A 26,336-nucleotide genomic window follows, 5' to 3' on the forward strand; every position below is an offset into this window, starting at 1 on the left:
GTATTGGCTGTTATTTTTGTTAAGATGCTACTTTGTCTTTTGGCTAATGATTGGGACCGTGACTTGTTTGATCCTGATTGGCTTGAATCTTTTTATCTTTATCCATTTAAAAGTTTGTATGACCAATTGATATGCATATTTTGGTCACGTTGCTAAAAGGAATAATCACATGCTGAGACACAAAAATGAATTAAGTGAAAGAATAGTGGAAGCATGTGAATCAATTGTGGTGACGTTGGGCCTCACGAGCCTTGGCCTGGACCTTTTTGAAATTGCGCCCCCCTTTACTGATACACCTACCGCCTTGTGAACCTGGGCCTGAGCGCCCTTGCTTTTCACACCCCCTAAATCAGGCCCAGTCTTGCTTGTGCATAATTTTAATTCATTTTAAAAACTGCTAATACACCCTTTGGTAGTTTAGTCCTAGTTTTCATTTTAATTTTTTTGTTTTCTTTTATTCTTGCTTCTTAAATCTTTTTGAACCAAATAAAAATGTATAAAAAATGATTTTGGGAATTTTAGAGTGTGTGAATAATGGTCATAAATTCTTGTTGATTCTTCTTAATTGTTTTAGTCCTTTTAATAAATTTTTTCTTCACAATATGTTTGAATTTTCTTTGTTTTGACACTTTTTGTAAATAATTCTCTAATAAACTTAGGAATTAATTTTAGTCCCGATTTTTTTTTATAGACTTAATTGATGTATGTGTGATTGTGAATATCATTTACTTGTTGTAGTTCTCAACTTTATTCGCCGTAGACTAATTTTCTTTCACCTATTTCATGTATAGTTCTTTCCTTTAATGAAGTATATAGTTCTTTTATTATTTTCGATTCCCTTGTATAGACAACTTAGACTAGAATTTAGATATAGTTCCCTATTTCATTCTTTTTCTTTTCAACATTTAAAACATTAATCAAAGGAAGATGCGAATCATATTAAGAAAGTGATAGAGAAATGAGTGGGATTCATTCCCTAATATGTTTCTCAATCATTTAGTGGCATAGAAACGAGTGGGATTTATTCCCTAATCTGTTTCTCGGTCACTGCCTAATGGGAGAGAAATGAGTGGGATTCATTCCCTAATCTGTTTCTCAAACATTAATTAATGGGAGAGAAATGAGTGAGATTCATTCTCTAATCTGTTTCTCAAACATTACATAATGGGATGGAAGTGAGTGGGATCCATTCCCTAATCTGCTTCTCGATCATTATACATTTTATATGATCCGAATCGCAAACAAACTCCCCTAAAAAACACACAAACAAAAACGCTTTAAAACACCTAACAATGGTTCAGACTAAAGCAAAGTAGAGAAAGTGGTGAGTGGCCCGGTATTGGGAACTGTTCATCACTCATCTACCCTAAAAGACACAAACCAATCATTTCTTTTGCCTAAGGGCACCGTTATCTCCGCTCCATTGTATCCTAGGCGATCCCTTATGCAAGAGCGCGAGCGTTAACGCCGCCCAACTAAAAAACACAAAAACAAACAGAAAATCTTTAGCCGAGCTACGGTAACTCTGATTCCTGAAAAGGATACGTAGGCAGCGGGGTAGGGCCCGTGCGAGTACAATTCTTTATTTTCCCTACATTTTGCATTCATTTCGCATTTAGACATAGACATAGTACACACCCTTTAGATAGAAACAGACATAGGTGGATACCATCGAGTACGATGGGCGTGAGGGGTGCTAGTACCTTCCCCTTGCGTAACCGACTCCCGCACCTAGATTCTCTGGTCGCAAGGCCTTGTTCCTTCCTTTGTTAGGTTTTCTGATATTCCTTTCCCTTATGGGATAAATATATTGGTGGCGACTCTGTTCATTTTTCGCGAGCGTGCGACACCAATAGGTATGATAAAAAGAAGCACCAAATCCATCGGGCCCTGGCGCACTATCATGATTTAACGAAAAAACGGCCGCTTTTATTTCCTCGAGAGAAGGCAATAACGTGAGCATATTGTTCATCTCGTCATTCACCATACAAGGAATGGAATTCTCCACCAAGGCGAAGTCCTGCAACAAAGAAACATGGTTAGAAAATAAACTTTTGTAGTACTCTACCACATGAGAGGAAATCTGAGACGACTCCGAAAAAATTTCCTCGCCAGCTCTAAGAATGGAGATTGGCTTGACAGCATTACGGATTTTGGACAAGCGATGAAAATAAGCGGTATTGCGATCTCCCTCCACGTGCCATTTGATTTTCGCTTTCTCCTTCCAAAAACTTTCCTCTATATCCAAGGCTAGGGACAACTTATCTTGCGCATCTTTCTCCAATCTGTTAAAATTCACCAAATCAGGGTCGGGATTATCTTGAATCCTTTTGAGCTCAATCTCAGCCTGCAAAACATTCTGAGTCACATTACCGAAACAAGAGTGCTTCCAGCAATTTAACTCCTTCTTAAGTAACTGCAGCTTTTTACCCAGCACCACCAAAGGGCTGCCGATAACCTTCTGCTTCCAGCAATTAGATACCACCTCCTTACAGCCAGGATGCCGCGCCCAAGCTTGAAAAAACCTGAATCTCGAGATAACCTTAATCGGATTGGCCGAGAAATCCAAGAGAATAGGAAAATGATCAGAGCGTAATTTGTTAAGGGTACACACTGAGGTGCTAGTGCATAAATTCAACCAAGCTTGATTAGCAACCACTCTATCAAGCCTTCTCTCAATGAAGAAAGGATCGCCTCTTTTGTTGGACCAGGTGAAAAACGAGCCTTGAGTGGGAACATGGATGAGATGATTTGAGTCCGACCACGAACGAAAATCTTTCATGGGACCTTTCGCAGGCGACAACCTGCCTCTGTGTTCATGTGCGCCAATGATGGCATTAAAATCCCCTAAAAACGTCCAAGGGATAACAAAACGGGCCTGCAGTAACGCGAGATCTCTCCAGAGAGTCTGCCTAATCTGCGGACTAGTAGAAGCGTAGATGGCAGCGGAGGCTAGCAACTTATTCTCCAAAACAAAAGAGAAGGCAATATACTGATCCGAGATCTCCAGAATATTCGGGTCAATATCAGACAAACAAAAACACCAAAGAGAAGGTAAGCAAGTCTTATTAGAAGCAAATAACTTAAATCCCAGCTTAAGGAACCAGTTGCTAGGAAGCTTGTCAAAAACAGTTTTAGGCTCAGCTATGAACAGAAAATCTGGTTTGTGATTCTTTAGCAACCTCTTAAGTACTAATCTTGATGGGGGATTAGCAATGCCCCTTATATTCCAATATAGACTCTTCATTGAGTGACATTTTTAAGGCCTGCTTGGGACCTAGTCACGTACTTCTGATTTAAGGAAGACTGTTTGTGTTTTTTCTTCAGGTTGGATAAAGCTTTAGAGAAAGTACCGCTGCCGTTCTTAAGCGGGATATCATGAGAATCCGCGACCAAATCCGCTACTGCTAACGCATCCCAGGAGTTCCTAAGAAAATGCCTATCCTCCAAAGCTTCGGCCGAAACCCCATGATCTCTAGCCACAATGTCCTTGCCCGTGGCTGCCACAAAATCCGAAGTAGGAGATTCTGAGCCAGCAGAAGGATGCGTGAAAAAGTTGGGTATGGCAGACCCCCCTTGATGGGAGCTCTCATGATCCTGCAGAGATTGAGTGACATTCCCTGGTTCTTCCTCAAGAGCCGGATTGAGACCCTTTTCTGTATCTTGACCTGTTTCCGGGATGTGAGCCTCCACAATAACTGGTTCCTTAATGGGAATGTCCGCCACCGTCCTTTTCGAGACACCCTGGGGCTTATTCCCAAAGACAAGTGGTTGTTGAGCTTTGCTTAGAGTCTTACAATTATTCAAACTATGCCCCGATTTCTTGCAGTGAGAGCAGAATTCCGGAAGATTTTCATACTGAATGTCTGCAAAAAATGCAAAACCTTCTCTTTCTACAAGCACATTGTAGCTAAGGGGTTGAGTTAGGTCCATCTCTACCAGAACACGCACAAAGTGCCCAAACGTACGATCGACCCTGGATTTCGCCGCCGATGCATCAATACAAATCGGATTACCAACACTACTAGCTATGGCAAACAGGATTCTCGGCCTCCAATATTCCTGCGAGAGCCCAAAGAATCTAACCCACACCTGTGCTGCCGAGTTGTGCTGAGCAGCGGGATTAAAGTCCTTCGTCCAGGCAAATAGACGCAACGAACCAGGATTAAGATTGATTGTACCTTGGAATCAATGGAATAGTAAAGCACTTGGGAAACCCTAGCGGAGCACATTTGTCTATCAATTATCAAAACTTCAAATGTCCCGTCTATTGTCTCAAAGTCTTCCCCTGAGGCCGAATACCGAGCCATGACAATCATTGTTGTTGAAGCATGCATAGCGCCAGGCAACAAAAGATTTGGAAGTATTTATCTAGGAGTTATCGTGTCCACAAAAAATGGTGTAGAAAGTCATTCAACGGTTTCTATGGTTTCAAACTCTGGTTTTAATGAACAAAGGTTTAAAAACGCAAAAGTAAATATCAACACAAAATAATTCACTCTTAGGAAAGATATGATTTATCAAGCCTTGCATACAATCTACTTCTCACAAACTTAAACTTATCGACCAGTTATACTCAACCTACGATACTCATCAATGTCATCCAACATCGCTCACACCCTAAGTCATTTCTTATCCAAAGTAGAGAGGACTACTATATCATCTCGGGAACGATCTCTCAGCCAACCTCAACAACACAACAGACATCCATATCAATCGTATCGATGATCTCTCAATCGACACACCCAACACTAAAGCATTAAGCTTCGACACCCATAAAGATTATTAGCTCTAAATATATCTCTAGATTTCAGAAACTAACAGATAATCATCTTAGATAAGGATTCGAGCAGTATATGTCGATAAAAACCTAAATCCCGAGCACAGGGAAAAAATCTAAGACAACACCAACAAAGAATTGTAAAGTAAGTTTTATATAATGCCATGGGCGACAAATATACATGAGTTCAAAGTAAATACATACACAAAGAGGAAGAGAAATGAACCGAAAATCTCTCGGTTTGTCAGCTCCTTTAGACGATCAATCTACCTCCAATCATTCAAATGCAAGCTCCATAGTTATTTTCTAACCTAATCTAACCTAAAAATGAGAGTGATAAAGTTTGGGAGCAAAAATCTCCAAAACTCCATAACCTAACTATATTACTAATGAAAGAATATAAAGCAAAATGTTTGCAGGCTGGCTTAGCGAGCTGTTAAAAATATCTGGTACAGTGGACTTGGCTCAGCTGGCTCAGTGAGATCTTGGCTCAGCGAGCTAAGAAAAAATTTCTTCTCTGTTTTACGTTTATGCAAGCACGCTTGAGCTTGACTTAGCGAGCTTCTGCATAATTTCCATTTTATTGCTCAAAAACTGCATAATCGAAGTCGTGCCTTCAACACTTTATTACTCGAGGCTCCAATATGCATGAATACCTATAAAATGAATGAAAAATGGTCAAATGGTATACAAAACGAATCAAAACTCAAGTATGCACATATGTACACGAAAGTTTGGACTTTATTATAAAAATCAAAAGAATAGAATTGATAAGTGCCACAAATATATACTCAAAATAACGATATTTTGGCACTTATCAATTGTTTGTGAGTTACATTGACTTACTTATCCACTGCATGACTTTCAAGTCAACTTCATGCCTTTTTCCATGCTCTACTTCGACAATCATATTGTCTCTAATTCTTCATTTCATGAGCGCACCAAATACATAGATTTAGACTACGATATGGTCAGCGAAAAAATACAAATTAAGTTATTTCCTCTATAAGCCATCTCTTCCACATAATAACTGGCGACCCTTCTCACCAAACCTCTAGATCCAACTCCTTTTACTAAATTTGTATTCAAGTTTCGACTCCCCACAAGTTTGAGAGAAGCTATTAGAGATATTTTCTCATTTATGTATGTAGTTAATTATTTGTAATTGAATTAATTAATTCAATATAAATAGTTATATGGGTAATGCTAACATGTGTCCTAAGGACACGTGTTAAGAGCTAAATGTGGAAGAAGAAAAATTGTGCATTGTTTTAATTAAAAATTGATAATTAATATATTTATTATGTTTTCCATAAATTTTTTATCTTTTTAGTTTTTTAACATGTACTCTTAGAACACATGTTAGCTTTACCTTAATTATATACATCTAATTACATTCGACCTAGTTTAAGAGAGGCTATTAGAAATATTTTCTCATTTATGTAATTAATTATTTATAATAAAATTAACTAATTCAATATAGTAAATAGTTAGATAAAATTAATTTCATTGGACCTAACACTTTATATAATTTAATCAATCAATATATTAAGGGTTAATAGTAGTTTATCCCCCTGTAATATGAGCGTGTTTTGGTTTACCCCCCTACTGTTGCCAAAGGCAGGTTTTGGCAACGGTTTTTTTGAAAAAACCGTTGCCAAAAGGCATGGAGGGGGGAAAAGCGAAATTCGCTAACATTACAGGGGTGAACTACTATTAACCCATATATTAATGGATTGATGTTGAGCCAATATTAGGTCCAGCCAGTTATAATATTAATACAATCTTTTGTTAAATTTTACTTTTTGATCTATAGATTTCTAAATCAATTAGAGGATTAATATTTTGTTATTTATCAAATTGGTTTACAGGAATTCACATTTCTTTTTTAATCTTATAAACTTTTTTAATTCTATTTAAATCATTATCTAATACTTAAATGCAGCGTGGCAAACGGACATGCTCGTCCCATTTAGGTCTATTTTGCAAAAGTCTGCAAAAAAATTGAACAAGATGGGACATATTTAAGGATGCGGACCTAAAATCTTAACTCGTCCCGTGCTAAAACTGAGAGCGGGAGGGACTCGCGGATACCGCTCTTTTTAGGCCTAAAAAATAAAAAAAAAATTATGTAAATGTATGTGCCCGCAAAAGTCAGCATAAAAAATGAGGCAAAACGGAACTGTGTGAATATCTAAATCTTTGACCTCTTCCGCACTAATGTGTCATCTTTCTTAACAAATATTTGAAATTATTGTAGATTAACTCCTTATACTAAACTCATTTTCATTAGTGAATCTAATATCATTATATTTGTTGATCAAATTTATAATTTCTCCAAAAAGAAATATTCAACAGTTTATTTTGTCATTCCCATTAAGCACTTAATTGTTGGACCAAATTAATGAAACCTCTGCATCTCAATTAAATGTTTTTAGTTCATATCTGACTAGCTTTTTATTTTAGTTTGACTGCAATTTTTTTCAACTCACAATCTTTACTATTACTCCACACGTTATTTTTACTATACCAACCACACGTTATTTTTATTTTTAATGTTGATATAAGAAAAATGACTTTTGGACGGTAATTCAACTAATTCCAAAAATAGAGAATTGGAGAACAAAGCAAGTTATCTATTAATAGCAAACAATCAATTAATAACAGAAAAAAATGTCATAAAGAATATGGGGCGGCAGTTTAAACTGCCACCTTATCATATTTGAATTTGACCAATTTTTTACTCATTTTGATTGAAAAATGCTTCCAATAAATTGGAACAAAATAAATGTAGAAGCTCATTTTACCATGTATAGTAAACAATGACCATGGAGCATGAATAATGTTGTTTCTATTTTCTTGGAAACATCTTGAAAATTTTGGACTCTATGGATCAATCACATTTAAAATGACACATGGGTTTTGGAAATTGTAGCTGCTTCAATTTATATCAACTTTGAAAATTTTAGAAACCATGAGGAACATGAGTTTCTTGTCAAATTTCCTCTTGGAGTTGATGCGTATTGATGATTTTGGACTAGAGTGTGTTTGCTTAAAAGGTAATGGAAATTGATTTTGATTAAGTTGATTTTTTTGAATTGATTTTGATTATAAGGAGTTATAAGTTATAGCTATAAAATGTTGATTTTGATTATAAGGAGTTATAAGTTATAGCTATAAAATGTCTGTAAATATACATGTTAATATGAAATGAGTTAATTAGTTATAAAATTAATAATAATTATATAAAATTAACTGTAGTAAATAAGTATTGAATTGATAATGACTCGTGATATAAAAAATTAGTTGTTTACATGTTTGTTGAGTATTATTCATTTGATATGGTATAAAATAAATATTCATATCAATTTAAAATAAGTTATTTAATTGTAAAATAAACAATGATCATACAAACTCAATTAATGTTTTTTTTTTTTTGAAATCAAATACCATATGAATTAAACAGAGGCCAAAGAAGCCAATGGTACAGATAGGTCCTCAGAGGTAGGAAAATGGCCCGACCAAGATTTTGAACCTAAGGCCTTTCCAACACCCACCATATGGTGAGCCTCTGCATTTAAATTCCTGCTAATAAAAACAAGAGTTGCATCTCTAAAGCTACAAAGAAGAGTTTTACAATCGTTTACAACAAAATCAAGCGATGCATTATGAACAACCCCATTAACACTGTCAACTATGTCTAAAGCATTAGAGTAGAACATCACATTCTCAATTTTGAGGTCCTTTGCCACCTCCATTACCCATTTAATATCAAGCAGCTCCGTCGTGGACGGCTCCACGAAACTGAAAAGGGTCTTGCACGCTGCCATATAGGTTCCTGCCTTTGGGTCTTTTATTACACATCCCAAAGAAACTACTCCATCTTCAAAACATCCTGCATCAACATTGACAGTCCAAAGACCGGTTGCGGTAATGCTCATCGGGATGCCATGGGTCTGATTCGTAGCACAATCTTTTGCATTATTGATCTCCATAACCGCATCTCCAATATTCTGAGCAATTTGTTACGGTTTGGGCGTGTCTATCTTGAAAACAATCGCATTCCTCGCATTCCAAATATTCCACATACCAGTGCAAACTACTTGTGCAAATCTTCAATTAATGTTGATAATTACTCGTGAGATACAAAGTTGGTTGTCTGCACGACTGACTATGGAGTCTCATCCAATTTAATATGGTATAAAATATATTTAGTTATACATATAAATTTAAAATGATTTACTTAATTGAAAATTGAACAACAATAATATAAACTCAATTGTATTAAATAACCGTAAAAAAAAAAGGAACTCGTGAATGGAGAAAGAAAAAAAATTGACATTTGAAAATAAAGATTATCTCTAAAATAAAGACAAATGTTGATTAAAATAAAATAGATATTGTCTTGATATAGACTCGTATTATGGAAAATTAGTTGTTTACACCGCTGTTGAGTATTATTCAATTTGATACGGTATAAAATGTATTTAGATACACATGTAAATTTGAAATGAGTTACTTAATTGTAAAATGAAAGTTTAAGTATGGTGTCTATGTTCAGGTTGTAGCACAAGGTATAACAATCGTCTGCTTATATGTCGATGAATTGCTGGTAACTGGAAATAGCATGGAGAACTTGTCAAGCTTAAAGAGACTATGAGGAGGAAATTTGAAATGTGGGATCTGAAAATTTTGACATATTTCCTACACGTAGAATTTCAAATAACCAACCAAGATATGGTGTTGTGTCAAAGGAAATATGTCAAAGAGATACTCAAGATATTCAGGATGGATGATTCGAATCCTCCATCCTCACATGTCAAACCAAATTTGAAATTGGAGAAGCATGGAGAGAAGGAAAAAGTCGATGTAACTTTGTTCAAATAATTTTTTGGATCTCTCATATATGCGTGCAACAGTCGACCTGATATAGATTTCACAATTGGATTGGTGAGCAGATACTTGAGTGAACTAAGATTGTCACACTTGAAGGTTGCCAGAAGAATCTTGAGATACTTAAAAGGATCGATAAACTATGGAATTCTGTTTCCACGAAGTTGTGAAGGCAAAGAAGTTGTGGTTAATTGTTATTCAGATGTTGATTGATGTGGGGATAAGGAAGATCGAAGAAGCACAACTGATTATTTCTTTCAAGTATTTGGTGCCCCAATCTAAGGGTACTCAAGAAAGCAACATGTGGTGGCATTGTCATCGTGTGAGGCTGGATATATAGCATGATCTTATATTGTGTCAAGCAATTTGAATTAGATATGTGTTGGAAGAGATGGAGGTCGAAGTAAAGAGATCTATGGTGTTGCAGATCGATAACAAATCAGCCATAAATCTTGCAAAGAATACAATTCTACATGGAAGGAGTAAGCACATCGAAGTTGAATTTTACTTTTTAAGGGAAAAGGTAAATCGAGGTGAACTTGAAGTGGGGCATTGCTCGAGTGAAGCACATTTTGCTGACATTTTCACCAAAGGACTGAAAATCGACAGATTTATAACCTTGAGAAAGAAATTAGAAACAATTAAGATCGACTATGATTAGCATGTGTTCGACAACTTGGATTATAGAGAGTATGTTGTGATGTAATTTAAGTTGTGTAACTCAAACTCAAGTTAGTTAGGATTTAAGTTAATACTAATCATCTTTATTCTTCATTCTCTTTTTTTTTTCTCTCCTCTCTAAAAATATCTCACGCATTAATATTATGACCATTGTTATGTGTAAGTGACAACTCCCCATGTTTATCCTTCTTCCTCTTATTGTATTTGTTTCTTTTTCCTTTAACTAAAAATTAAAAACATAGAACATAAGTATTTCTGGAAAAATGATTAGTTTCGTGAGACTTGTTGCATCACAAAAAGATTTGAACCACTTATATATACAGTTGTTCCTAGTTCGATTGATTCTTTATTCAGCATCTATTAACACTAAATTTGGTTGTAGGATGTTATTAGATAACAACTTAGATTATTTATAGGTGTAAAAAATGGCTTGTGTGTTACTGATGAATCCATAATTTCCCGTAAGATTGTACTACATTTATGGAAATTTAGTCGTAATCTATATATTTCTCTTGCTTTTGTGAGGTTTCTTTGTTAACTCACTTTGAGTAGAGTTGATATTTTGCATTCAAGGTTGTTAAAATCTCGATTTAAAACTTAAACTCTATAGATTTCACGTTTCTAAGTCAGCATTTCGTGTTAAATCGCAGGTAAAAACCTTTTTATGTAAAATCGTATTCCGGAACGATTTTACGTGATTTAAATTATCCTAAAATCGGTGAAATCGTGTAAAATCATGTAAAATCGTTGGATTTTTTTACTCTCTGACCTGATTTTACTTTTTTTAGTCAAAATTTATAAATCAAATTTTATATTTTGGCCCATAAAATTTTCTCTATGAATTTTTAATTTTATTCACATTCATATCTTGGTTATAATATTAAAGAATCTTTAACATCTGGAGATGGATTTAATCAAGTCGAATATGAATGTTTTAATGAAGATGATGTTGTAGAAGCATTGAACTTTTGTTTAAGTTGAAGATGAAGATCAAAAGATTTATTTTTTGAACTCGAAAAACTTATGAAAATATTATTTTTTTATAAAATTTTAGATGTTACATTTTATAATTTGGGGGATAATTTATGTAGTTTGATACAAGTTTGTGAAGATTACACTTTATTATGATTATATAGTATATTTTTACTTTATAATTATGTTAAAATTTTAAATAATTAATGTATTTATAATATTATATAAGTATACATATGTCATATATATAAATTTAATATAATTTTAATATGAGATAAACTCTATGATTTTACGTTTCGATTTTAGCTAGATAAAACGAGTTAAGATGAAAATTCGATTCTGACAACCTTGTTTGCATTGATGAAATTAGATATTTTGAGGATTTTACTATTTTAAATCTTGTCTGATTAGCTATGATTGAAGGACAATCAAATGAGTCACGAGAGAAACAAAACGAGTAAAGTACAACAGTACTAGTCTTCTATGTGATGGATTTTGTTTGTGAGTGCTAAGCTCCACAAGTCAAGGGCAAAGAACACCAATATGCACTACACCTTTCTTTTAGGACTCCAGGGGGCCATGTTGCAGAGAATTTAAGGTGTCACCCCTAAAATTATCTCACATCTTTAATTTTTTTTTAATACTAAAAATATTTCTTATTAAAGAAAATGTTTTCGAATAAAATTTTTTGATATCAATAAAATTTCCGTTACGTGAAAAATTATTTGAAATTTTTAAAATTTATGATTCTGTATCAAAAATTTAGTTGGAAAGTGAAATTTCTGATAGTACTAAATCAAATTTTTTTAACAATCGGGAAAATTCTAAAATTTCGGTATTCCATTAAAAAAATTTTAAATAATTTTTGTTATAAATGTGAAATTTCTTATATTCTACTTAATATTTTCAAACAATTTCTGGTATGATATCCGAATTTTCAATATCGCCCAAAAATTTTGAAATTTGCTAATAGAAAATTTAAGTAAGATTATAAATTTATAAGAGTCTTTTCATTATACTCGGAGGTGTCAAATATAACTTTGAGGTGGTGGTATTAGGGGTGGAAATAGGTTGGGCCGAGTTAGACTTTGCCAAGCCTGGGTCTGTCCTGTCAAAAAAAAACTGAAGCCTAAGTCTGACCTGTAGCCTGTCGTAGGCTTATTTTTAATCCTGAACCTGGCATTTTCGAATGCCTAGTTAGCCTGTTAGCCTACATAAAAGTCTATTTGTTTTAGACATATGTAAATAAGCATTTAAAATAATATTTAAATAGACTAACTAACTAAAAAAGCAAGAGACTAAAAATTTGTTTGCGTTGACTTATTTTAACTTGTCTATTAACATTAATTCTATGAGACTATTTGTTTAAGAGAACTTATGAAAACAATGTTTTTCACGTGTTTTCATCTTATTTTCACAAGGTGTTCAAGATAATCAAGTTTTATTTATGTATTTTAATTCAAAGTACAAAACATAACATAATGATATTAAAAAATTATTCATATTTATTTAAATAGGCCGGCCTGGTAGGCTTAAAAAGCTTTGTTTAGGGCCTGAGGCTTGGCCTTTTTAACTATATAGGCTTATAAAAAAGTCTATGCCTTCTCTATTTAAAAAGAAATGTGTGGCATAGCCTGAGTCTATATAGACTAGCCTGTAGGTCCTTATTATCGGTCTGACTTATTTCCACCCCTAGGTGGTATCTTGAATCCTCTAAGTCATGTTGTTTATTGAGTTCACATTTTTCAATAGTACTAGGTCTTTCATTCTTCGTGTTCGATGCTTAGTAGTAATTAAATAAAATCGCTAGTAAGTTTTTAGTAATATTGTCATAGAATATCAAACATTTTTTGAATTTTATCACTCTTTTACAAAATGGAAACTTTTTCTCAAACAACAAAAACTTTCTTTTAATTTAATTTTATCACCTAATTTTTTACTACTCACTGTTTAACGTTTAATGGTGAAAATAGACTGGACCGAGTTAGGCTTTGTCAAACCTAAGTTTGACTTGTCAAAAAAACCGAAGCCTAAGCCTGTAGTCTGTCGTAGGCTTATTTTTAAGCTTGAGTCTGACCTTTTCGAATGTCTAGTTAATCTGTTAATCTACATAAAAGTTTATTTGTTTTAGGCATAGGTAAATAAACAATTAAAATAATATTTAAATAGATTAACTAACTAAAAGACCCAGAGACTAAAAATTTGTTTACATTAACTTTTTTTAACTTACCTATTAGCATAAGTAGCATAAATTCTAGGAGACTATTTGTTTAAAAGAACTTATAAAAACCTTGTTCTTCAAAATACCAAATTTTATTTATATATTTTAATTCAAAGTACAAAATATAACATAAATAATAATAAAAAAATCATTCATATTTTTTTTAATAGACTGTCTTGATATGTTTATAAGACTTTTTTTAAAACCTGAGGCCTAGGTTTTTTAACTAATTAATTAAACTTATAAAGTAACCTAGGCCTTTTATATTTAAAAATAATAATGACTATAGGCTAACCTATAGGTGCCTATTATAGGCTTGTACTATTTTCACCCCTATAATAACCTTAATAACCTTGTATTTAAGGTCAACTCTAAACTGAATTTCTATTTGACGCATATATAAAAAGGACTGCAGGAACAAATCAAAAAGAAATTTGATAATTAAAACATTGAAAGATATGAGGTAAGAATGGAGACAGAAATTGAAACACAGTAACTTAAACCAGCAGAAGAGATGGCAGCCCAACCCAACCACCACCACCATCGATTCAAGCGAAAGAAAAAATACTACTTGTAAACTATGATGGCCATGAACAAAAGATGAATAGTTGGCCATTGTTAATCAGCATGTAATCATAGCAAAGTTCTAGTTAAACCCTACATTACTTCGCGAATTAAAAGAAATGAGTTCACTAGATGGCTCAATGAAGACACAAACAAACATCTAAGAACTCCATCGCGTAGTGTCCTTTTATTTACATGACATCTAATCTAATAAAATTGTATTTAAGATCAACGTGTTTTAACTTAAGGTAACCAGAATTTAGTCGAAGATAGAACCTTAATGCATGCAGATTTTAAGTTAAAGATCAAAAACCAGTTTTGCCATTTGGTCATATCCTGAATCCAAGGAATCGTTCACTCTGTTTTGAAACAAGTTTGATCAACATCCTCTTCTCCCAAAAAAAAGGTTTTGATCCAAACTAATGAAAACTGTCCCAAAAAAAAATGTTTTGATCCAAACTAATGAAAACTGTCCCAAAAAAAAAGGTTTGGATCCAATGTGACAAAAACTATACCAAAAAACTGATATACAATCTTCAACTTGGTTTCCTTCTTGACACTGGATGCATTCCTTTGCTCTATGCAACAAAGACATCACAAGGCCAAAGACATAGACCAATGAAATTACTGATTGACTCTCCCAAAAAAGTGTTCAATCTGCAGGCGCCCCCTGGATTGCATACCACTTGCTTTATTAGGTCCAACCTTCAACCTTTTTAAAGCTACCGAATTTTCCTTACCATCCTGCAAACCAATAACTCCTCAAGTCACTTACAGATTTAAGCTCAACCAGCAAATTAATGCATAAACAACCTACTAAGATAGTGAAGATACTAATGCTGGCACTTAGAATCTATAACATAATATAAAGGGGACTACAAATCAAGGAAATTTTGATAAGACATAAGAATCCATACACTATCATTGTATTAAAACTTAACTCTTCAACAAAAGTACATAACTTACCAAGGAGGATTGGCTTGGATTCCTTAGAACTTTGACTGTGCCACCTCTACCATCAGCTCCTACAGATATCAAATTTCCTTTTGTGGATTCACCATTTTGTCCACGCTTGCACCATTTACCCAAGAATCGTTGAGATCCATCAGGACCAAGCAATCCACCAGAAAAGCATATGTCCACTGGAGGTGAATGAGAATGAAGAAATTCAATTTCAAGTTTACATATGTTTCATAATAAGTTTTTTTGGATAGATTCATTTGAGTTTATCTACTAGCATGTGTGTGAGATGCAACCAAATGGATGTTGATCAAAAACATCTTCTGACATGTTCACAAGTTGTTGTCAGCTTATTTTCTTCAGCTCTTTAAAATAGTTTAGGAAAACAATTTGACTTAATTTTATCTTCTATTATAGAGAAATAACTTATACATAAGCACTTATAAGATATGCACTTGTACTATGAGTCCTTAATGAAATTGTTTATCCGAAGGAGGCCGAAATCTACACGGGTTGTATATAAAAATATAAGGGTAAATATGCACATTTTTAGAGTCAACTAGCGGCATACCTGAACTTGAAGTGGTCAATGGTGTTTCCTTTCTAATGTTAACTATTGGTTGAGCTTGTTTAGCATTGGCTTGTAATGTCGCATTCTCATCCATAGTGGCAATATCAGCAGTAATGTCAGTCATTTCTGTGTCAACATCAAATCTTGAAGGCTCGTCCAAATTACATACTCCTTGCAATGATGTTTTAGTCTTTGAGACAGGTGCTGTTTCTGGCTTTCCTAGATCAGCCTTGTTATGATCTTTGTATTCATTTTCATCGATAATGATACAATCATTATCTACATCCTTATTTTCTGTAGCTTTGGAGTTATCTATCTTCAAAGATTTTGAAGATTTATTGTTGTCGTTCTTATTCAGATCCATTCCAGACTTGGGTGTTGAACTTTGTTTTGTCTGCTCTTTTGAAGAAAATTTGTTAGCCATCAATACATCTGAATTAGAATTGGTTTTATTTTCAATATTCTTGGCCGCTTTTAGTAGCTTCAAATATTCATTTTCTTTTACTTCCATCGCTGTCGCCAGTTCTTGTACCCTTGCCTAACAATGCCAACAAAAGTTTAAGACTTAATTAATATCATGCACACCTACTAAAAACATAATTGAATCTGCATTGATTCTTTCGATTAAATCATCTTACCTTCATTTTATTGATCTTCTCTTTAGCCTTCTCAAGCTTTTTACTATACCTCGCCTCGCCTCTTCCAAGAAGATTACACTTTTCCATTAACTCTTTGTAACTCCTACAAAAATAGGTGCAATCACAACTTACATTCCAAGGCAAGCCATAGAAAATTTAAGTCAAATGATACCAAATAACTATTTCAAATTATCTTTTCATGAACAAATCAAGATTCAGAAGATTAACCTGTTCCGCAAAACAAGAGATCGTTTCAAAGTGTCTACTGTTTCTTTACTGTTGGCCCCATTACCCAAAGTGGCAAGCTTCAAAACCTCGTCTTCACCAAGGTCCAAATCAGACACTCTGCAGTGAAAACAATGATAAAAATCAAATGTGTTTAATGATTTGGTGATTGTGATTGATTGATAGTTTATATTGATAGTGTATGTAAATTAAATCTATAAGTAGTATATCATGAACAAATTATAAGATACTCAATCAAAATGCAGCTCCACTCACAATTTCAATGCTGCAAGTTCTTTAGCCAAAGCCATATTTCTCTCTTGCAATCTAAAACGCTCTAAATTTGATTTCTCAAGCTCCTAATCCAGCATGAAATCGACAAAAGTTAAAGTGAGTTGTTAATTGTCATTTTATCACAAAAGAACAGAAGGTTACAGGGTAATTTACCGTTGATTTCACACGAAACTGGGCTTGTATGGATGCGTTTTGCCTCAAGGCTTCATTTTTTGATGCTATTTCTATCATTTTCTGCTCCTTGCAAGTAGAAAGCTGAAAGAATACCATTGTCAAATGTTTTTCAAAATATATCAGTATATATGAAAGACAGTTTATATCCAATCATTGTTATTAATATAAAAGACAGTAAATATGATAACGTTGGTGGAGATAGAGCCCTACGAAGCATGGACACCTCTAGGAGTAGGCATGTCACGCTGTTCGACACTTGTGTGACACTCAGCACATGTCAGAAAAGTCAAACAAGTGTGGGTGTCCTACGTTTTTACATTATTAGTGTTGGAGTGACTGTGTTGTGTCGTGTCGTGTTTTGGTATCCGTGTTGAAGTTTGTGCTTCATTAGGCACAAAATAATTGTACTGCCGGGACTTACCATTTGATGATAACAACTAATAATCAATCTGAATGAAAATACATACATTTTATTGAAAAGAACTGAATCACATGAAACCAGTTTGAATCTCATCACTTACTCACCCACTCATTTTTGTTAGTCCAAAGCTCAAGCTGCCACGTATTGAGGTGCTGGTGGGTTAGGAAGCATTGGGAGCAGTAAGAGGCCAAAAGTCCAGGATCTTAAAAGACATTGACACCACGATTTAATCCAAAAACCTTAAGGCTTTAGGTGGAGATGTGATGTCAAGGTCTCTTAAAGATTTTGGACGCATTTAGTCCATTGCTACTTATGACGCTCCCTAAAAAGGGGTATCAGAGCCCATATATAGTTTAGTGGGGAGGGAGAGTGAGACCCTAGTGTGAATCTGTCTAGTGATATGGGTAACTCACACTTGAGGCGGAGGTTGTTTAAATTCAAGTGCTAGTGATTTGTCTCAAAGCAATGGAGAAAATATTGGGTATATAAGAGAGGTGACCCCTACATTGTTAATCTCAAATAGTGTTGTGTAGCACTGACCCCAAAAAGATTCTATAATGGAATAGCCACTATTGTAAAGACTAAAAACCAGTTTACAAAATAAACATGAATATTTAAAATAGACTAATACACAAAATTAAAAAGACCATCATAGGTAATAGCTAAGAACCTAAAGTGAAGAAGAATAAAACAAAACTGAACTAAAAGTAGGAAGAAGAGAGGAACAATTATTTGTGAGCAATGACATAATATTACTCTTCAAAGGGTTCATATTGAAATTTATACCCATAAAACAAAATATAATTGTTTTAAAAGAAGAATTTGAGGAATTTATCCCCAAAATTTGAATAGTGGATCCGATCCAATAGCAGTTGGATTAGCAGTTTGGAGTTTGGACAGAAATTAGCGGCCGCTACAACCGCTATTGCTGACAGCGGCTTGCAGACTAATAGTGTCAAGCCAAACAATATTACTGCTATTGTTGACAGCGGCTCGCTGACCAATAGCATTGGGAGTAGCAATGAACGAAACATTTGGGACCATTGAGAAACTTTGATACCACATTTCTATCCAAAACTTTAAAGCATTATGTACATGGATCAATGCTTTAATATATCCAATATTTCTTCTATTTCTAGTCATCGTGAGACTAATCACTCACTTGAAGGTTATTATTAAGTTGTTAAATTCAATTGCAACTTAAAATAACAAGTCACTGAAAAAAGCATGAATCTTGAATTTCTTTCCACAATTTTTTTTTGGTATGATTGTAGTATCTCCCGCAAGCAAATGCATATACTAATTTTTCAAACCATCAATTGGTTCTCTGTAACACCGATACCTCTAAAAAAAGAGCATATTTATGTTTGTATTACAAATAAAAATTAGCATTTTCAAACAGAAGACTGAACAACAATCATCACACCTCAAAAAGAACCACTCTAATTACCCAACAAATTAACCTAAACAAAAAACACCCAAAAACAAAACATTCTAGAAATCGCGAAATACCTCATCTTTAAGCTCATCCAATTCCTTAGTTTGATTTTCCAACACCGTACTAAGCCCGGAAACTTTCCCCTCCAATCTCTTAACCTCCTTTCGCAAAACACCCGCATCTTCCTCAACCCCTCTCTGCTTCTGAGTAAGACCACCTTCCTTCACATCTCCAATCGATTGAAAATAAAGCCGACACGCATCTTTCACCTTGCAACCTTGCTTACAAACAGGACAAGTGCGTTTCTTCGACGTCGCACAGTACTCGAACCATTGCTGCAAGCTACACAAAAATCACACAAACCCACATAGAGAAAAGGGTAAAGAACGGAACTTTTAGGGTTTTATGTTTGATTAACGAGGGAAAATTCAAAAGGGTGGTGAGAGATTTACCAGAGCTCGTGGAAGACGTGGCCGCAGATGGTGACGGATTGGAGATCTTCGGTGATGGGGTTTAGAGATTCGTAGCAGATCGAACAAATTGTGCCGGCGAAATCGCCGGTATCCACCATCTCTTGCGGTGTTTTTTTTTTTCTGTGTGATTTTTTGGCCGCAATTTGTCGAGAAAAAGGTGAGAAAATGAGGGAAAATTTGAAACCTGGCGCAGTGTTAATTTTTCTGAGAGGGAAAAGTGAAATTGTGAAAAGATGAAAAATAGGCAAAGCCACTTGCATGTCACGTGATGGTCCATTGTAATTTGTAACTTTTGCCCTTTTGATTTTAATTTTTTTAGTTATTTAATCTTCTTTAAAAGATCAACTTTTTAATCTCTTTATTCTATATTCTTTTGGTTTTTTAATCTTTTCATATTTATATATCCATATTCACTCTCTTTATTATATTCATACTATATGTATTATCTCTTTTAGTTGAGGTTCTAATGTCACATTTGTCGGGAGTCTCACGTATTATAAAATTAATATTAATTGTATAGTCAAACGAGACATCAAACAACCATTCATAGGTATAAAAAAAGTCTCAAGCACAGGCCAACAATAAAAATTATCATCTCATAATAGAGAAAATTGTAGCATGGGTCAATAAAATTAGATGTTTTCTAATACACATGATCTTCATTTATGAGGCGAATGTAAAACATACTTGCATCTCTATGGAGGAAAGCACAACTATTTACACAATAATTATACAATACATACTCATGAGTCATGACTCTTTTGACTCATATGTCACATCAATCTGTAAAGATAGGCTCGTGACTTGGAGACAGATTCTGATCAGACAAGTATTCCTCTGAAAAGTAGCTAGGATAATGGCGTGACTCATACTGTCAAATGTCTTCTAACTTTTCTCTTAAGATTTCTTCATCAAGATTTTCGAAAGGCTCAATTTCCATTAGATTTTCTTCAAAATTCATAGTTGTAAGTTGTTATTCAACATTCATCTTAGAGTCTTATTTTGGTTGAGTAATTTGACCAAAACTTTCTTCAACTTCTTGTACTCTCACCATTTGCCATTGGGATTCTTTAAGAACTATATGACATACACATGAAATCTCTTGTGAATTAATTGGTTTCTAATGGGATGGAATATTTCCATTACTTATGCAGGTCGTATTAGCTTGGGTTTTTCCTCGGTCATGGTGATTAATAAAATTGACATAATCCATTAATTCTTTTGTAACTTTTAGACTTGGGGGATAATCATCAATAGTGTCCCATAGGCCAATATAATTTCCACAAATAATGAGCTCAGTTTTAGGATCTATCTGACATGGTATGTGTAGGATGAAAATTGTCTTAAGTTTGCTAATAGCTTATGGTGTTAATCTGCTTCCTTTGACTTCATCTAAAACCATGTTTTCTCCATCATTCCAATGGAGAATACCATCCAAGTGTAGTCCAAATCAAAGACCTGTGATTTTTTGGATCTATTAGGTGGTTGTACATTGCCTCAGTTGGGACAAGGACATGCATGACATACAAACTAGTTGGATGTAACATGCCGTAAATGGTTTTCAGTAAACTTAAAATTTGGGTTTATCATGAATGGTAAATAAAATGGTGTGTCTGGAATAAAATGGGTATGGTTTGGAATTTTTTGTCTTTTTTATAATCTTAGTCACAAAATAAAAAAGATTATTTCTGGAATATTCTTTGAGTTGGGATGGTGAGAAGGACAAATCAATTTCAGGAAGAAAATTCTTAATCGTAGAGGCATGGGATGGTAGTGGTCTGATCATGAGAATCAAAGGAAAGATGTGCGTGTTAGTGATGGTCAAGATGGGTGTTATATGTCTGGAAATTAAATCAGGAATCAAATTTTGATTTCCTTTTATATGTTTTATAGTGAAATTATATCTAGAAAGCCAATTTTTGAGACGGGGGGTCTGAGGATCTAGAGGCATTTTATTTTTAAACTCGAGGATCATAGGAAAAGAATAATTATCCATTTGAACTTCAAACTGATAGCCCCTCAGGTGGAAATCAAATTTTTGGATACCTAATTTTACTGGAAGTGCTTCCTTGTAGGTGGTGTGATAATGTTTTCCAGCTTATTTGAATTGACCATTAGCATGACTGTAATAATATTTTACTCTATCAATTTATTTTATCAAGACTGCTCCCCAATAATGATCATTGGCATTAGTTTGTAAAATTCTCTTTCCATTTCTTGGAATTTTCAGGGCAGGTGGAGTTTGTGCAATTTTTTTCAGGGTTTTGACGGCTTTAGTATGCTTTGTTTCCCGTAGTGAAGGATTTTTCATGAGTGATTGTGACACTGGACCTGTGTATTTTGCAAGTTTTGGCATGAAATTCTTGATATAATTAATTATACTAACAAAATGCTGGATTTGTTTAACAGTGAGATTTTCATTAGGAGAGTTTAACAATTCTTGAGCAATATGAGGTTGAGGTAGATATCTCCCTTAGGAGAAATGCATTCCTAAAAAATTGATTAATAATGAGTAGATGATATCACGTGAGCTTTCTCCATCTATCAGAATTTGTGAGACGTTGAATTTCCCCACGATAGTCGTGATTAACAATTGGGACAATTCGTTGGAAATTCCTCCAACTTTTTTGGAGTCTCGAAATTCTATAATGGGTCGATTGGTGATGTCAGATATCGAGTTATCTCTGCCCTTATAAACAATCCTCATTTCGACAATCTTTCTCTTGATTGTCCCTCTGGAAGGGAGATTTGTCTGAGGTGCTCCATCAATGATGGTGGCAATATATGGGAGTTTTCCCTTGCTATTTTATCCCATTTCACCGCTAGGACCATACTCGGGAACCTTTATGGGGGACTTAGTCTTTGAAGACTCTTACCGGTCCCGTTTACCGCCATTCACATATTCAGATAGCCGACCTTTCTTGATCAAAGATTTAATCGCATCCTTGAGCTAAATGCAATAGTATGTGTTAAAGTCGTGGCCCAATGAAAGAGGTAGTGCTTTGATATCTCTAGAGAATCAATATATTTCTATTAGTGTTGAATTCAATTTAATCGAGCGCAGTTGAACTTTCTTCGATTTGTTGAATCCTCTGTTTCGAAGTTGAAGAGAACTCCCCATTAGAAGATTGAACTTGGAGATGGAGAATTGTAGGATACATGGGAATTAAAAGTTGTTCCCATAGACGGTGCAACCGTTCTATTCCGGAATCAGAAATATGTAGAGTTACGGAAGCTGCAGCGGAAAAAAGTTTCCGGTGCAACGGACCATGGGTGTACCTGCAAGGTTAACACTCCGACGCTCAAGTCAGTATGTGAATGATGAGAGAGTATTAAAAAAAATGACTTTTTTTTTAAATGACGTCATTCCATATACATGGGGAAGAGGAATAATTGTCTTGCTATTTTTCTGGCGCGAAATGCGGAAGATCGTTAGATGCGTTGAAGGTACAAATGCCCTGCTTATGGGTCCTTGATGGTCCAATGGTCAGGAAAATATTCTAAAAGTCAATAATATAGTTGATGCATTCAAACCTAGGATTGTTCGTCTTAAGGTAGTCGGATACGTGGAGGCATGGTCGGATTGAGATACATACGGCGGCCCAATACACTAACTATGAGTTTTCTTTTAAAAATTAACTAATGTAGTTTAATAGAAAATTTTGAAGAAATTAATAAAATTGAATAAATAATTTTATTTAAAAATAATTATTCTTACATAATTAAAGAATGATGGAGTATCAAATAAGTGCCCTACATATCCAAGTCAATAGAAAAAGCAACAGAGGAATGAAGTGCGATTGCAAGTTGGCCATAGGTGATGGCAGTGGCATCCCTACTCTTCATCTTTAACACATGTACTGGCCAAGCTTTTACTATTAATTACTAACACTAATGTTCTTATTATTGTGGTTGCTATTATTATTCACCACTATATCTACTAGATGCAATATTGGTGGCTTAACTTCCTTGTGGTGTAGCAAAACAAATTAATAAGAATAGTAATACCTGCAAAGACCTTCAAGGGTCAAGCGACCAAGCGCATGTGTAAGAAAGATATCAATATTCAAAAATTGAATTTGTTCTAACTAAATTGAGTTGTTAAATAAAAGTTAATCTCACATGGTACTGTCAAAACAATATTTATTTAATTTTAATCAATCATTGTTTTTATTTGAGAGATAATATTTTTATTTTTAATTATTATTTTTTTTTCTTTCTCAATCTCACGATATTTAATACAATTAAATTTATATGATTATTGTTCATTTTATATTTGTATTTAAATACATTTTATATCGCATCAAATAATTTTTTTATTTATGGGTCATTATCAACACAATATCTATTTTGTTTTAATCATCAATTACTATTAATTGAGAGACAATTTTTATTTTTAAATGTTAAAATTTCATATTTTTATTCCATCTTATAAATTCTACATGATTAATATAATTGAGTTTATATGATATTTTTTATTTATAATTAAATCATTCATTTTAAATTTACACATATCTAATTACATTTTATATAATATCAAATATATTTACCCGCGCGGAAGCACGAGTATCTTACTATTTATCAAATAAAAGTTAACTTATTTAGTAAGAAATTAACTCAATCAAAAGATCATGACTTCACCTCCGAGTTTCAAGGTGAAAAATGTCTTTAGTAAATAACTTATAAAATAATTCATCAACCATTCAAGTTTATCCTGATTTATATGCGTGTGGGTGATTTAGTGATGAAAGTTTGAGTCTCGCAAAATCTACGTATCTCGAGGTCTCATGTTCGAATCATACTAGACATAAATTACTTATTAAAAAAAGTATATCCCAATTCTGAAGGAGCCTTATGATTGAATTCATCAAAACTTTGTTGTAAAAAAAATTGATTCTCTTTTTATTTATTTATTTTATGTTCTAGTGATTCAAACTAAATTTAACCAATTAATATGACTATTGATTTATATCGATTTTAAGTCTTTTAAAATTTATTAAAAAAACGTAACACAAATTATTATAATTTATTATTATTTATGTTATTTTACAATATATTACTAGTGTTATTTTAAATAATATTTTACGTTCATGTAATTTTTATTATTATATATTATTATTTTTAATTATAAACTACTATGTATTTATTTAAAAAAAAAAAACTAGTATTTCAAAAACATATTATTTTTTTTAGATTTTAAAAATAATTTTCACAAATTTTCATAATATTTAATTACAATTTTTTGTCTCTATTTTAATTTTTTTATAGTTCTCTATTTTTGAATTTAGAATCTCCTTTATTTTAATTGAAAATCAACTTTAGTATTCTATTACAAAATTTGTGATTTTAATGTCTTATTTTAATAGAATTTTTTTTTAAGCTTTCATTTTCTCGATTACCAAAATATTTTTCCTCAATGAAGTTTGAGATTTATATTTTATGATGTGAAAAATAGGACTTAAATTAACTCATGAGAAAAAAATTTATACCAATGAAAATGGACGGCTTAAAAAGTAAAGGGTTAATACTCAATCCGTCCAATTTCATATGAAGTGAAATTGTAAAAAAATATTTCTTTAAAAAATTTAGGTTTTTTTTTTTTTGTTAGAAGTTGTAATTCGATGTTTTGTATGCAGGTTAGTATTCGATTGACATTATGTCTGATTGTGTTGAAGTAGGAGTCAGTTACATTCGACAGAATCGAATACAATGAACATATAATTGTTGTGTTTAAGCCAAAATATAATCTTGTATATTTTGGGCTTAGGTTGTAATTGGGTTTGGGTTGTAAGTTTGGGGTTGAACATTGATAGCCTTTAAATAGGCATGACTTGTATAGTTTCAAAAACAGCTACACACTTAACAACAACAATAAATTTTCTAATATAGTTTTCTCTCTTTCTTCTTCATCTTCTTGTTCTTCTCTCATCTTTTTTGAAAATCCTTGTGTCCCAACAAATTGGTATCACAGCGCCCGAGTTGCGATTCAGAGAAAATCAGTAATGGAAAACAGAAACACAACATCAACGTAATTTTCAGCGAATCTATCGGTTTTCAGAGGTAAGAACTATGAGAGATGGGTTGCGCCAATTAATGTCATCTTCAGATTTCAAGATGTGTTTGAAATCATGAATGATGGTGTACCAACATTGGGAGCAAATGTAGATGATGAATAGAAGGTTGTGCACAAGGATAAAAGGAAGAAACGTGGAAAAACTATGTTCTTGATTACAATGTGGAAAGGAAGAAGAAACGACTAAAGGAGTGTGGGACAAGTTAAAGAACTTGTACAGTGGAGATGAAAGAGTGAAAAAAAGGTGAATTTGTAGACGTTGAGAAATTAATTTGAGATGAGTCAGATGAAGGAAGATGATTAGTCTCAGAATAATTTTCACGTGTGGTGCTGTTGACAAACCAGATGAAGGCAAGTGGTGAATCAATCAACGATTTGCAGAAGATTGAGAAAGTCTTGAAATCTCTGACTCCAAATTTTGATTACATTGTCGTGTCCATTGAAGAGTCTAAGAACCTAACTAAGATGAATTTGGAAGAACTTCAAGCTTCACTAGAGACTCGTGAGATGAGCCTGAAGAAGAGAAAGTCTTAAAGGGAAAAGGTGGTTGAATAGACATTGCAAGCATGATTCACTAAAAAAATCTGGGAAAGAAAAGGCGGAGCAGAGAAAGAACCTTTGCTAATGATGACAAGTAAAGCAAGAATTCAAAGAATCACCCTAATTCATCCAAGAAAGGCATTGGCAACAAGTATTCTGGGAATAAAGTTGATGTAAAGGAGATGTAGTGTTACAATTTTCAAGGATTTGTCTATTATGCTCAAGACAGTCAAAGAAATAAGGAAGCACGAGTAAAAGGTAGTGATGAAGCACAACATGCACATGCTTGAGACAGTGATTCTGATGATGTGCTACTCATGGCCAACACTCAGTCAAACATTGAGCAAACCAATATGTGATACCTAGATCCATGATGCAGTAACCACATGACTGGTAATAAAAACTGGTTCACCAAGTT

At 33.6% G+C, this 26,336-nt stretch overlaps 2 protein-coding genes across 2 annotated transcripts; both read right to left on the reverse strand.

Moving 5' to 3' along the window:
• Nucleotides 1-152: 152 nt before the first annotated feature.
• LOC131627441 (uncharacterized) lies at nt 153-3,247 on the reverse strand. Its single transcript, XM_058898300.1, has 2 exons — nt 1,876-3,247; nt 153-172 (listed from the first exon to the last, which is right to left on the reverse strand). The coding sequence occupies exons 1-2, from the start codon at nt 3,245-3,247 to the stop codon at nt 153-155; spliced, it is 1,392 nt and encodes a 463-aa protein (XP_058754283.1).
• An 11,155-nt stretch (nt 3,248-14,402) lies between these two features.
• Nucleotides 14,403-19,504, reverse strand: LOC131627480 (uncharacterized). Its single transcript, XM_058898335.1, has 9 exons — nt 19,285-19,504; nt 18,907-19,174; nt 16,953-17,054; nt 16,782-16,864; nt 16,509-16,625; nt 16,281-16,383; nt 15,643-16,180; nt 15,078-15,253; nt 14,403-14,855 (listed from the first exon to the last, which is right to left on the reverse strand). Exons 1-9 carry the CDS (start codon nt 19,401-19,403, stop codon nt 14,736-14,738), a joined length of 1,626 nt encoding a protein of 541 aa, XP_058754318.1. The 5' UTR covers nt 19,404-19,504; the 3' UTR covers nt 14,403-14,735.
• Between the last annotated feature and the right edge of the window lie 6,832 nt (nt 19,505-26,336).

This window comes from Vicia villosa, unplaced genomic scaffold (assembly GCF_029867415.1).
Source record: "Vicia villosa cultivar HV-30 ecotype Madison, WI unplaced genomic scaffold, Vvil1.0 ctg.000364F_1_1, whole genome shotgun sequence".
Classification (NCBI taxonomy): domain Eukaryota; kingdom Viridiplantae; phylum Streptophyta; class Magnoliopsida; order Fabales; family Fabaceae; genus Vicia; species Vicia villosa.

What these genes read in the sequence shown, in the direction of transcription:
- LOC131627441 (XM_058898300.1), bottom strand. Translation starts at nt 3,247, where the DNA reads ATGAAGAGTCTATATTGGAATATAAGGGGCATTGCTAATCCCCCATCA. An exon ending in GCCAGGGCCCGATGGATTTG is followed by an intron (nt 173 to 1,875) that starts GTGCTTCTTTTT and finishes TTTGTGTCTCAG; the next exon opens with CATGTGATTATTCCTTTTAG.
- LOC131627480 (XM_058898335.1), bottom strand. Translation starts at nt 19,403, where the DNA reads ATGGTGGATACCGGCGATTTCGCCGGCACAATTTGTTCGATCTGCTAC. An exon ending in GAACTTGCAGCATTGAAATT is followed by an intron (nt 16,626 to 16,781) that starts GTGAGTGGAGCT and finishes TTTTCACTGCAG; the next exon opens with AGTGTCTGATTTGGACCTTG. An exon ending in TCTCTTGTTTTGCGGAACAG is followed by an intron (nt 16,384 to 16,508) that starts GTTAATCTTCTG and finishes CTATTTTTGTAG; the next exon opens with GAGTTACAAAGAGTTAATGG.